Source organism: Musa acuminata, chromosome BXJ3-6 (assembly GCF_036884655.1).
Source record: "Musa acuminata AAA Group cultivar baxijiao chromosome BXJ3-6, Cavendish_Baxijiao_AAA, whole genome shotgun sequence".
Lineage (NCBI taxonomy): Eukaryota > Viridiplantae > Streptophyta > Magnoliopsida > Zingiberales > Musaceae > Musa > Musa acuminata.
Window position 1 is genome coordinate 7,296,060 of NC_088354.1, and position 13,377 is coordinate 7,309,436.

The window sequence follows — 13,377 nt, forward strand, 5'->3', positions numbered from 1 at the left end:
TTAGAAATTTACATTATATGATAATTACTTGCTTACCATATTCAACTTGTTGAAAACCATTGCAGGTCTACTTTGTACTTCATCGCTTGCTATTTCTCTCGAGCAGGTGCTAATGTATGTACTTCATCATTTGCTATTTTTGCAGTGTTACTATTTATCATGGACCGTTGTTTTGCCCCATTCGGTACGAAACATGCATTACATACTCGTTCGAGTGTGAACCGGTATTGCCCTCGTTTTGAGTGGTTCAGTCCGATCCATTAAGGAGATATTTGATTAATACTCTTTAGGGCTCACATTCACGAGCCCTCTTAACGTGAATGCAAGCCTTATTCTCCCATTTCGCCTCCTACTACTATTGCATTTTGCCCTTTGCTTATTATGCACCTTCGACGGGTACGCTTCCTCCTCGTCTTCTCCTCATTCTCCTCTTCTTCTTCCTTATCCTCCTACCTCTTCGCTCTTCCTCCTTCCTCATTTTCCTTCCTCATCTTCCTCCGTTGCCCCATTTGCTTTCTCTTCTTCTTTGTTTCTCTTCCTCCTCGTCCTCTTCCTTCATCACCTCATCTTCTTCTTTCCCTTTTCTCCTCCTTCCTCCATCCTTTTCCCCCACTGCCCCTTCCTCTTTGAGTCATTGGTATTTGTCGATACATCAGTCCAACTAGGGATCGATACGGCTTGGTATGTGTTGATACACCACCTCTCAATGGCAAGGGATCAACAACAACATCACCATTAAAGTTATAAGTCTTAATTATTTGGGGTCGGCTACATGGATCTTTTGTCGCCATTGAGATATTTAAAAAACCATATGCTTAGTTAAGGTTAGAGTACTTAAATATTTATTTATAGTTTCTATTAAAGTCTTTTTAGGCCTTTCTCTATCTCTTCTCGTGTTATTAATATTAATCATTTCACCTCTTATGACTACTACATCCGGAGGTCTCATTTTATTTTCATAGTATATGCTCATACCATCTTAAATGATTTTTTCTCATTTTATTTTCTATCGAAATGATATCTAGTTGTTCATGAATAAAAGAATTTTTTTTCCTACCTTTTCTATTAACTCCACGCATCCATATCAACATTTTCATATCAGCAACATAAATTTTTTGTATATATTGTTTCTTAACTATCTAACACCCAGATCCATAAAGCATTGTTGGTATTATAATTGTCATATAAAATTTTTCTTTTAATCTTAAAGGTATCCGATGATCACACAAGACTCCTAATGCCTCTTGTCATTTTAACCATCATGCTTTTACTCTATGAATAATATCTTCATTGATCTTTCCAAGGTTTTTAATCTCGTATAGTACCAGTGTACCGAGCGGTACACATCAAAAAGGCATAAAACCCTCCGAAAATATCTGAAAAATAAAAAAAAGTTAGGATAGTGTTTTTAAGTTAGAAATAAATATACATTTAGTATAGTTTTAACAAAACTAATGTAAATTAGGTAAGAATAGTGCCACATGTCTTTTTCGAACTTTTTGGAGTAGCCTTGTGCAAGGTTCGCAATTTCGATTCGGTTCGGATCGTCCTTTCGTTAGTATTGAATTGTCTACAGAAATTTTTTTTGAATTGTTAGATTATTTTGTATACAATTTAAACTTTAAGATTCAAATTAATTAAGTAATCATATGTGTAGATATACCTGATTCTACTACTAAAACGAACGACGATTCTCCATGGGTAGTGGATTGGGGTCCTTTAATCCTATGTATCTGTATATCAATATGATATGTTTGTCAAACTCAATCCTGAAATTGATCACACGACATAGTCTATTGATACGTCGTATCCCATTGGTGCATCAATGTGCTGATGGTCTGATCGTCATGAATCACATGTGTTCGAGGCGGCTCCTAAGGCATGTATTGGTGAATGTCAGAACTCCTATGTTCACTATTGATCTGTTGCTTCATATCGTACTGTTGCTCAGAGAAGTATGATCAACTTTCACCATACTACTGTTGGTCGTAAAATTCTCCATAATACGATGATTGTGAATTCGATGAGCCTCGTTTTGTGTCTACGTCGTGTAGGCTCTGTCGCATCTTGTCAAAAAATATCCACTGACTTCCCCTTCCCCTTCCCTTTTTGTGCCTAAACTTGACTAGTATCTTGTTGAGTTCCATGATCTGAATCTTGGGTGGCATGTGTAAAATAATACTTTAATCTCTGATGAATCTTTGACTAATAAAATATCACATGAAATTAGAGCTTTTGGTTCAAGATTGTAGCTCAGTTCACTTACAATTTGGTTCGACTCAAGCATGACATGGCCTAATCCAAATGCGACGTGAACCAAGATTTTCCTAATTCGATCCTCCTAATGCTTCTCTTACTTTACGGGGTTATATTCGTCGAGGACCACGCGTTGGCCTCCACTAAATCCCATCGTGTGCCTTGCTTGGCAACCTCGAGCGGCCATGGCATCGCGCTTCGCTCCTAGGTTTCTTCTTCTCCAACGCTTATCGACGCTGAGAAGAGCTCGGCCGACCTCATCGATTCTAGTAGCCTCCGAAGCTCCCGTTGACATTGGCGGTGGCGGTCTCCTCTCTCCACCTGGGCCGTGGTGGGCTCTCGATCCCCGATGCATTTCTAGGGTTTTCTTCTCTGCCTGGCCATTGGCTCTTGACAAAAGGCAGAACCCGACTGCCATAGACTATCAGTGTGTGGTTCCCTCAGACAATCCCTTCCTTTTTCTTTGGGGCGAGAGCTTGTTTGTGAAAGAGGCATTGATTGTGATCTGACGATATAATGAGATAAAGCTTTACCCTCGAAATCGATTGGTATCAGCTGGTACAGGTCAGTAATGTTTGAAATTTCGACTGTTACTGCTCGATACGAGGCCAAAAGCTTGATATCTCTCGGTAGCGGGCGGTACGTGTGTCGGTCTACTGGCGGACCGGTACATACTGCTCGTACTGGACAACACGGTATGGTTTTGCAAACCTTGGATCTTTCTATCTTATTGAATAATAATACCTAAGACTTTTACTTAAAGAAACTTCTTGTCTAACCAACTTAACAATATTCTCCTATCTATCCTAGTATTATTAAAGTTGCACTCTTACTTAATTTAAAACCTTTAGTTTCTAGGGATTGCCTTAATTGCTTCAATCTGTACTTGATATGGGTAGATATGAACTTATTAGCTAAATTTATCGGAAAATTTATATTTCAGTGTCTATTTTCTGGTTGCCTTTGCATAAAATAGAACACCATGGCCTTTTTTTTTGTTAATTTATGGTTAAGATCCATTTTACGTTTGTTCTTATATTATTGTCAAACTTATTTTAAGCTTTATTGACAATGCAGGGTGATCTTAGAGACATTCTGTATCTTAGAAAAGATTTACTCAGAGCAACTATGGAATTATTTGACTTTAAGGTTGTGTTTCTTGAGATTATCTTGCAGGTTATTTTTTTGCAAGTTATAGCCACCTGTGCAAGCATATGCTGATATTTTACTGTTCTAATTGCTTTTAGGTATACCATCAAATGATCCTTTTCTTATTGAGTACCTACATCTGAATTCTTCAATGTCATGAACATAGAATAACTTGCTATGCTGTTTTGTATGCAGTCATTTCCACTCTTGATTATGAACTGTGAATAAATTATAATATTACAGTTATGCATTAAACAAGGATTTTAATTTCGAATGATACCATCCGTATCGGGTGATATGTACCGGTCTGCCAACAGACTGGTACGTGAGCTGCTCGGTACTGGGCAGTACCATTGATCTAGCCTTGTAACGGATGATACAGGGCTAAATCGGGTGGTAACGGTCGACATTTCAATCGTTACCGCTCAAAACAAGTCGGTAACATACACGTTACCGGGTGGTAACGTGCGCGTCCTCATCTGACGCGACAAGGAGAAGAAAAGGAGGTGACGTCGTCTAAGCGGTACATCCTGACGTACCGCTCGGTATGCTTGTATCGTACCGTATTGAACAAAGCTCGAAACGGCAGTATAATACGAAATTAAACCTTGGTATTAAATAATGTTCTCTTTTAAATACTTGTAGGACTTACAGCTATTTTTAAATGGTGCTTGTGTTGCTGATTTAATGATTAAGCATTGATCTCCAAACTTTTCCATAATGATGTTTGTGTGTTTTTGTCTGAAGTCTGAACATAGCTTGTTTACTGTGTCCATATATTTTCATGTCATCACTGTGTCAGAAGAGTTCTTTTCTGTACAGTGCCCTCTAAGTTGGCTAATTATATTTTTCTTGCTAAATTGTCATTTTGTGTAATTATATTCATTCTTGTGTAAAATGAAATTGATATACCCATTTGTATTAATACATAGCTAGTGTCCCATTGATAGAGGGTAAGATTTATGATAATACCATATTAAGTGGCAATAATTTTCACAAAAGTTACCCCATTTTTAAGATAGGGCACAAGTTCCTTCTGGAAGCTTGGTTTGCGATTAATCTGTTGTTTGTAGATGAATGTCAGGGGAGTTTTTGTGCATTTCAAATCTATTCTTTAGGGTCAATTTTGGGGGGTAATTATATTTGTATATTATTAAATATATGTGAAAAGCCCCAGTCAAAAATGGCTTTGTAATATACTTGTTTACTAGTAGGATATGAAAACTGTATAGTGGGAGAAGCATCAAGAGATATTGAATGTACATGTAAATGAAAATTTCTAGATCCTCAAGGATTTGATCTTTTAGAGGTGTCATTATGCAGTAGAGGAAGGGGCAGCAATGTGGTGACACAGACAAGTAGCAAAGGAAGAGGAATGGTGGCGGGAAGGAGACAACAATGTGGTGGGAAGGAGAATTAGAGTAGTGGAAGAAGATTTTTTATTGTCAGTCAGTTTACAAAATAGTTGGGGTCAAACGTCTGTGGTCTTTTGAACTTTGACTTGTATATGAGCTCTTTTTAAAACCTTGGTTTGTATAATGGGCTCTTCATTTAAATAGAAATATTGCATTTCACAGCACTCAATGGAGGTAAAATATCCATTTATAGTTGGGACATCACAACCAGTTGTTGTCAGCCGTTGGTTATTCTGTTACATTGTTGTTGTTTGGATTAGTGATGTAGTGTCTTTTTTTTTTATAAAATTTATTTAAACCCAATGGTCATTAGATGATTTGTGTAGATGCCTAGGTGGTGTCTTAAGCAAGGTATGCAATTTCGAATAATACCGTCCGGCACAACTCGGTAGTGCTACAGTGCTTCAACGGTCAAAGCCCTTTCTCATTCTATTTAAGTCATTCTTCTCCCCTATTTCATTATACTCTCTTAAACTCTCTCTCAAACTTTTTTGTTCTCTCCTAAACTCTACAAAACAATGATTTTCGAAGGGTTTAACGGATTGAAATCAGGTGTACCGCTTGGTACACCCGTACCGTACCGAGCCTAGGTTGAAACACCGGTACGGTACGGTATTGCGAACCTTATATATATATATATATATATATATATATATATATATATATATATATATATATATATATATATATATATATATATATATATATATATATATATATACCGAGCGGTATATCGCTCGGTATACAGTTTCGTATTGTACCGAGCGAACGTCGAAACTCCGGTATGGTACGAAATTGCATACCTTAGTCTTAAGAACTTATTCACATATGGATTGCTTGACCTAGATAGTTTAGTCTTTTAGGTAACTCTGCTGTGTATGGATGGCTGACCAATCTTGTATCAAAGTAGAAAATTAGTTGATCTATGTTGATTTTCTTTAGTTATAACTTGCCTATCACCAAAGCCAAAAAATGTATATTTTTTGTCTGTTCAAAATCTAAGTTTTGATGTCGATGTATAATAATCGAAGAACATAGAACCAAGGTATGCAATACCGTACCGTACCGGTGTTTCGAGGTTGGCTCGGTATGATACGGTACCGGTGTACTGAGCGGTACACTAGGGCGTATCGAGCACTGTAGCACTGTAGCGGTACCGAGCGGTCTGCGTACCGGTATGTTGTCGGACCGGTACGTACCGCCCATATCGGGCGGTACCATTCGGTACTGCATACCATGATTAGAACAGTTTCATAGTTTTGCTTTTGTTTGATGACATTATTTATGTGATGATTGATGAATAGAAATTTGTGAAGTAAAATATGAATAAAATAGGATTGGTGATGGAACTTCCTGGCATTAGATCCCTGCAAAAGGAGCCACCGTCAGTATAGATAATTTGTAGATACACCTAGCTAAAGTCTTTAATATTTAGAGATCAGGAATTTACTTAGGGATCCATGTAAGCAGTACTAGATATAATGTCACTTCTGTATGTGTTGTGGCATTGGATATTTCAATTGGTCAGCCTCCATTGCTTGGGCATGTCCTTGGTATAACATTATGGTATGTACCTTCATCCTACTTTATGTCGGTTGATAGACATCAATACTTTTATGACTAGAAATCTGAGTTAACATTTCTATCAGAAAAAAAATATTCCCTAGAATGAGATCATGATGGTTTGAGGTGAAATATGGGTTAGAAAAACTTAGCTTTGAGGTGAAATATGGGTTAGAAAAATATGGTGAAACTATGACGCCTTTGATGTTTTCCAGTGTGTGTTAAAAACCCTGTGAGAGACTTGACAAACAATCATGTGATTATGTGGCATGATGATTGAGGTGAAATAGGAGACTGAAGAAGTTGTATGATGATTTTGTGGTCACTTATGCATGCAACATTATTAAAAATGCATGGCTATTTTTTTTGTAACTTTGTTCTGCTATTTGATATGTTAAGATATAACTTCTATAGGTGTGAACCTTCTTATAGTAAATCTGATTTGTGTGCTATATATGTATATATATGTATATATATATGCTTATACATTTATATGTACACACACACATATATGTATGTATATATATTATGCTTGAATTCTGCTTCAAGTTCTTTGGCACTTGGTTTCCTATTTTGTTTCTCATTTCAAGGTCAAATATTTTCTGCAACTATAGTAACTTATCTTAAATTGCAGCAAGCTAGTTTTTGGAACGAGCAAATGGTTTCTCTTATTCCTGAAGCCATATTTGCTCTTTGTGCTGGTTGTGCAACTTTAGCACCTCTTTCTGGAGGCTTATCCATGTTTACAAGACCCAACAAAGATTGTAATAAGGTATTTTTTGCACTTGTCAATATATCGTATTGGGGCTTGTTTATGATTGATATTTTGTTTTTATTAATATAAGTAATTTGGCATTAGCAGCTGTTTCTGGTGAAGGATGAGCTGGAACACCCAGAGGAAGTTTTAGAATGTTCTGTGGAATCTTTAGCAGAAATAGAATCAGAATCTTCTACTGAGGTGCACCATTGCTTTGTTCATTTATTTTCTCAACTCAGTCTTTTGAAAGTATTTTAAACCCTTGATAATCATTTTTTAGGAGAAAACCAATTGGTGTAGTTGTGTACGTCTTCCCAAGCAGATTAGACGGCCATTGATACATGAATTTGAGGAACATATATCTGATTTTCTGACTTCGAAGGGGGAGTTTGGGGAAACGGTTCTTTCATTTTTTTTCTCTCTGTGTTCCCTTTTGTGCAATAGCATCTACTGCTCATTACTAGCAAGGTCAGCTGTTCCCTCTGATGTATAGTCACGTAGCTGTCTTTTCTTTATATTTTATTATTTCTTTTGAGTCATTGCTATTTTTGTTGTGTATTTTGCACTTTAATTCTTGATCTGGTACTCTTTCCGTTGCTTATTTTTCTCTGACTATTTGGTTTACAGTTTATTGTTACCAATTGGCACTAAAGAATCATATTGGTGTTAGTGACATTCTCAATCGTCAAATTTGTTGGCTTTTGTGCTCTTCCATTTTTATTTTCAAATATGAGAATTATGTTTTAGCACTGTAGGAGTTTCTTATTGGTAAAGTCATCACAGTCTATTAGTTCTTACTGATGTCTCTGATGTAGTCTGGCTGAGAAAAATATTGTGATCTAAGCATCATGTAGAGTTATAAGTTTAACCTAGGTTTTATGATAAATACTGTGGTTTGCCCTTGTGATGACTTCATCTGCTTCCTTAACTGTTTTAGTTGTTTTCTGGTAATTATCATAAGCATCTTATGCTTCCTTATGAAATCCTCGTTTAATGTGTTTCTCATTCTACAGGCTCAGCGAAGATAAGTTCTTAATCCTCCCTAAGGTGATTGATTTTCTGACAGAGATTTTGGACCATATTGTTTCAGTGATCGACGATAAGTGCAATGAAATGAGTTGTGATGGTTCTGTTAATTTAAGTTTCATTCTTGACTCTGCTGGCACCAATGCTTCCTCTCTTCGTAGCTTATTATCCTCACCACTGTTTAAGCTTAAGGATGGCGATGATTGCACTGATTGTGTCCCACTTGGTAGGATCACACAAGCCATTGAGAAACTATTGGTGGCTTTTGCTAAGCTATTTGATGTGTTGTCAAAGTTTCCAACTGATCCGGTTTCTGATGCTGAGATTCAACAGCTACCTATATCTTCTGTGGATTCTCTGCAGGATTCTATGGCTGAATTTAATGTCAGAATTGTTGACATGGAGCTTGATGCTGATGAAAGTTTCGAAGATATGGATTCTGTGGCCATGAGTGGGGGGAGAAAGTTGATCACTTCACCTTTGTTGTGGAAGCTACACTTGGTTTCTATGATTTCAAGTTTTTCTTCAGTATTACCGTTCCGTACATGGGAAGTCTTGTTTGATTTAATGGGGAGAGAAAATGATTCTAAGGTAGCATCTGTTTATCCTAAGATGTCTGTTTCTATTTGTTCAATTAATTACGATTTTGGGATGTTAACTGACCATGTCTTTCTTATGATAGGTTTGTGAAAGTATTCTGTTTAATCTTTGCAAGTATTTTCCTGGTCCTGCTGGAAGATCATCTGCCTTGGTATGATAAAGGTCCTTGTTATTTCATGATGACAATTGGTTTTTGTACTTTTGTATTATAATCTGATCAAGTAAAAAAAGTTGTTTTCTTATCTTAACTATCTTGCAGGTTAGTATGATTGGTAAATTGACAGAAAATGATGGAAATCTAAAGTTCTTTTATGTAAATATTTTGACTTGCATCCGTGTTCTGTTGGGTTCTTTAAAGTCAATCTCTTCAACTGGAAATAATACCAAAGCTATACAATGCATGGATGAAAGGATGACCGATGAGGTATGATTATAAAAGTTAAAAACTGTGTGCTGTTACTTTGGCTGCATCCGTTTGAATAACGGTCAGACTGTAAAATCTTCAACTATGTTAATATGTTGTTTTGTGCTGTGTGGTCATCGATGTGTAGTTTGTGGTTTAACTTCATTTAGATTAATGATGCTAAATTTACTCAACTTACACTGGGTTGTTGAGGGTCGGATTGGGGCACCACCCGAAACGGTACAAAATGGGTGGCATGTACCCGTCCTCCTAACGGTCGGTATGCGGACCACTCTGTTTTGGGCAATTGCAAGATTATGCCTCTTGTATTGCCCGAGATGATCGGTTACCGATCGAACTCGTGTATCCCCCATTTGCTTGACCTGATCGGTTGATTGTACTAGTCGTCTAGTCCAATCCATTCATACTTTAAAGCCCCTCCCTCCTCTTTCACTCCCCCTTACTCTTTCTCCCTCTCTTTCTCAGTCACTTTCTCAATCTTTCTCTACTCTAACTTGGTTAAACATCCTAATTGATGATTACTAAATCATGCTTTTCATTAGAGGGGTTCAAACTTGAGATTCAGTGAAAATTCTCTTTAATTAAAGTATTTATATTTTTTCTATGTTTTAGTGATCATTTGACATAATTAGATGCTTATTGTTCTTATGTCGATAATAGTTAGTGGTGGTTAATGTATTTTTCTTAAGATTAGACTCAAATGGGACCATTATTTGGGCTGATTTGCCTAATCGCATGTTGTTAAGGTGAGTAGTGTCTTTCTCTTGAAGTTTTGGTACAACTAGGACCATTGTCATACTCTTAGGCTAAAATTAAGTCAATTATGACTTACACTCTAGTACCGGCATAGCACGAGATGATGGTCCCTTAGTTGAGACTTGAGACATCTAACTTTGCTGCTGTTGTGACAATGGAAAGTGTCTAGACGGTTTTAGATCCTGAACCACATAATGGATGTGATTCCTGACGTGTATGATGGACATCCCTGCACTTGATCATACTGTGTAAACATTGCAGTATGTAGCATTGATTAATCAACCTTTTTGTTTCATGTTACACCAATGATACCAATCCCATAGGTTTTGAACATGTTGAGCCTTTTTTGGTTCTTGATTTTTCAAATTTGTTTTGCAATAATGGTCAAGATATACTTACCTAGTTAAATTATGTTAGTCTTGGAAAAGTTTACAGAGCACAGAAACTTTAAACAATTTCCTGTACCCATGTATCTGTGCTGGAATCTGATGCTTTCAGATACTCCCCCTTATTTGTTTGATATTTGCTGTAATGAAAGTAAGGTGACTTCTGTCACTTGAAATACTTTGTTTTGACTTCATAAAAATATTTTTGTCTGCTGGCTGTTATGACTTCTGTTTTGTTCCATGTATAACTTACATTCTTGCATAATGGTTCTTGTTTTTGTTTATATGCTTGCAATGGTATTTGCAGAACTTAAGTACTCTCTGTCACACACTAAATAGAGTTGCTGAGTTTGGACTTCCTGATTGGTATGCTCGTATTGAGCTGATTAATTGCATTTGTTGTTCTGTTTTGCTGGAGCCTCAATCTGCCCAGGTGATTTCCTACATGTTTTATCATTTGTTGGTATTTAAAAATTCCTATATTTGTACTAGTGTCATGTTGCTGTTTTTGATGCATTGCTGTCAGGTTATGGTTGGACGACTTCTAGTGATGCTTCAAGATCCCGATTATCGGGTTAGACTCTTTTTAGCAAGAAAAATTGGTCTCCTTTTTCATACATGGGATGGTCATAACGAGTTGTTCCATGATATTTGGTATGATTTTTATTCTACCTACTAATTGGAATAATGTATTATTATTGAATTTAAAAGATAGATTACTCGATCAACTAGACCCTAAGATAGGCAATGAGAGGCACTTTGCTGCACCTTGCAAACAATACCAAATGGGGTGAAATTGCATTCCTTGGTTTTCCCCCTTTTTTTCTTTGACAATTTTAGTGTTATTTACTTTATTTTGATTTCTTATGTATCTGTCATCTAACTTTGGATGCTACACTGTATGTTAATTAAAATTTTATTTTTATTATATATTGTTATGAATTTTAATGTGTACAATTCAATTCATAAGTTTTTTTTTAATTTGTGTCCCTTCCCTATATTGCGTAATTTTTATGATACTTGGATGCTGCATTTTGTCTTTATTAATGTTTTTAAACTTGAACAATTGCTGGATGCATGCAATGCTCTTTAAGTATTGTCTGTTTTGTTTTAGTTTATCAAGTTGATATATTTTTGATTGAGTTCATTCCTATATGTCACATCTTATATGGATCCTACTAATTCTTTTTGACTCTCCTCTGTTGCTTGCTTGCTCTCATGCTCCCACCTTTGAGAAGTATAGATCTTTCTTCTGCCCCTGTTTCCTTCTTGGGGATATCACCTTGGTACATAGTGTTTCCGTAGGAACTCTTGTCAAATTTATCTTCTATGGTTACTGCAATATATAACTTGGATACTGTGATTGTAATTATCAACATCTAAGGATAAACTAGGCATCAGTAATATTTTTTGATCATGACTTCAGTTCAAATAGTAATCAAATTTGTTTATTTTGCTATTTTGTTTTTGTTTTTCTATTGTTTAAGAGTGAAAAATTGAGGAATTAGATACTAAAATTTTACTGCTGTAGGGTATATTTTTAGTTTTCAGGAGGAAATTAGCAGAAGAGAGACATTAAAAAGGAAAAGTGCCTACATTCAAAATATGAATACATCATTTACAGTTCTAGTCCAAATGATATTTTTTATATTTTAGCCAACTGTTGTTTTGGTTAGATGATAGGAGTTTTTCTGTACTGTTGTGTGCCTGGGATATGCCTAAGTGTCTTTTCTGTATGCTATTTCATGGGACATACATATATGCAACCATTTTGTAGGTCTTTCCACTTGTTTGTGCAGCAATAATATGGTAGAACACCGTGCTTGCCTATGAAAGACATGAACTTGTTATGCTAAAAGAGAGCCAATCATATTAATTGCATTAGCTCAATGTGTTAAGTCTTAAGAAATATGACTCAACATAGTTGCATTTGTCTGAAAAATTACGGTTTCTAAACTGTGATTTATTGAATTATATTTGGAACTGCAAAATTAAAAGAATCTATGTTTTTTCAACTTGGAGTTTGTTGCACTGCATCTTTTCAGGAATTTAAGTTGTGTGCATATTTTTTAATTCGCATCCACTGTTAATATGCCGTTACTTAGTGACAATCATTCTGTTTCTTAGTTGTTTTTCTTGTTTTATCAGTTTGAATTTTGGTTTCAAGATGGTGAGGGGTTCAAAAGACTTGAGGATAAAAGCTGAAGATATCATTGCTGCTGGTCCTCAGCCTGCTCTTGCTGTAGAAACTGCTCTTATTACCTTAGCACAACTTGCCTTTGCTAGTGAGGAAATAGAAATCGAGGTACTTGATGATGGAATTTGAATAATTTGTTTTTCATCTATTTTTTTATCTTTTGAATCTTTTCTTATTATTTTGTTTTTTTGGCATTTAGATATTCATAGATTTATATTATTGCGTCTGAGGCTCTTTTTTATGTGATGACTTTGGTGTTATTTTTGATTCTTGTTGCTAGTTCCCCCATATATTTCACCAAGTAATTCATTGCTTTTGCATTAGTACTTTGTTCAATATTGCTTTGTCAAATATGTAGTTGCTTATGTCTTCAATAGTAAAAGATTCATGTGATTAAAAGATGAATGTGATGTTTGAGGATGAAATTTATATTTTTTTGAACCTGGGACATCTGTCTTATTATCTTTTAGCTATATTAGCTCTCTGTCGATGTCCTTTAACTAAAATCGGCCAGCCCAATCCTTATTAACTGGTATATACTGGTCTGACCAGAAAAAAAGGATTCAGGTTGAGCGATTTTTGATCTGGTCCAAAATGGAGGTTACTTCATGGTAATGCTACCAAACCAGGCATATTGTCCTGTTTTTTAACATTGGGTGGTAGGTCTACCTCCTGGTATCCCTATATATTTATTTTTTTTAATTATTGATATCTTCCCCCTCCTCTGTCTCTTCTCCTTTTGTTCTCTTGTTGTCAATCCTCCACCTTGCTGCCCCCTTCCTCCTGCCGGTTTGGTACATCTCCTCCTCTTCCTCCAGTCTCTTTTTCCTCCTTTTTGTTTTTCCAGT

The 13,377-nt window shown here is 36.0% G+C and overlaps 1 protein-coding gene across 2 annotated transcripts in view; it reads left to right on the plus strand.

The window, feature by feature from the left end:
* Positions 1-13,377, plus strand: part of LOC103987359 (serine/threonine-protein kinase ATM) — a 61,973-nt gene that overhangs the window by 12,701 nt on the left and 35,895 nt on the right. Inside the window, exons 16-27 of one of the 2 annotated variants that reach the window (XM_065156035.1) lie at positions 66-114; positions 3,334-3,405; positions 7,018-7,155; positions 7,243-7,341; positions 7,421-7,608; positions 8,154-8,187; positions 8,530-8,757; positions 8,849-8,917; positions 9,026-9,190; positions 10,640-10,765; positions 10,859-10,986; positions 12,481-12,637. In XM_065156035.1, coding sequence (XP_065012107.1) covers positions 66-114; positions 3,334-3,405; positions 7,018-7,155; positions 7,243-7,341; positions 7,421-7,608; positions 8,154-8,187; positions 8,530-8,757; positions 8,849-8,917; positions 9,026-9,190; positions 10,640-10,765; positions 10,859-10,986; positions 12,481-12,637 — 1,453 coding nt within the window. Of the gene's footprint in view, positions 1-65; positions 115-3,333; positions 3,406-7,017; positions 7,156-7,242; positions 7,342-7,420; positions 7,609-8,153; positions 8,758-8,848; positions 8,918-9,025; positions 9,191-10,639; positions 10,766-10,858; positions 10,987-12,480; positions 12,638-13,377 lie in introns of both variants that reach the window. The other variant, XM_009405643.3, reaches the window with a different exon arrangement.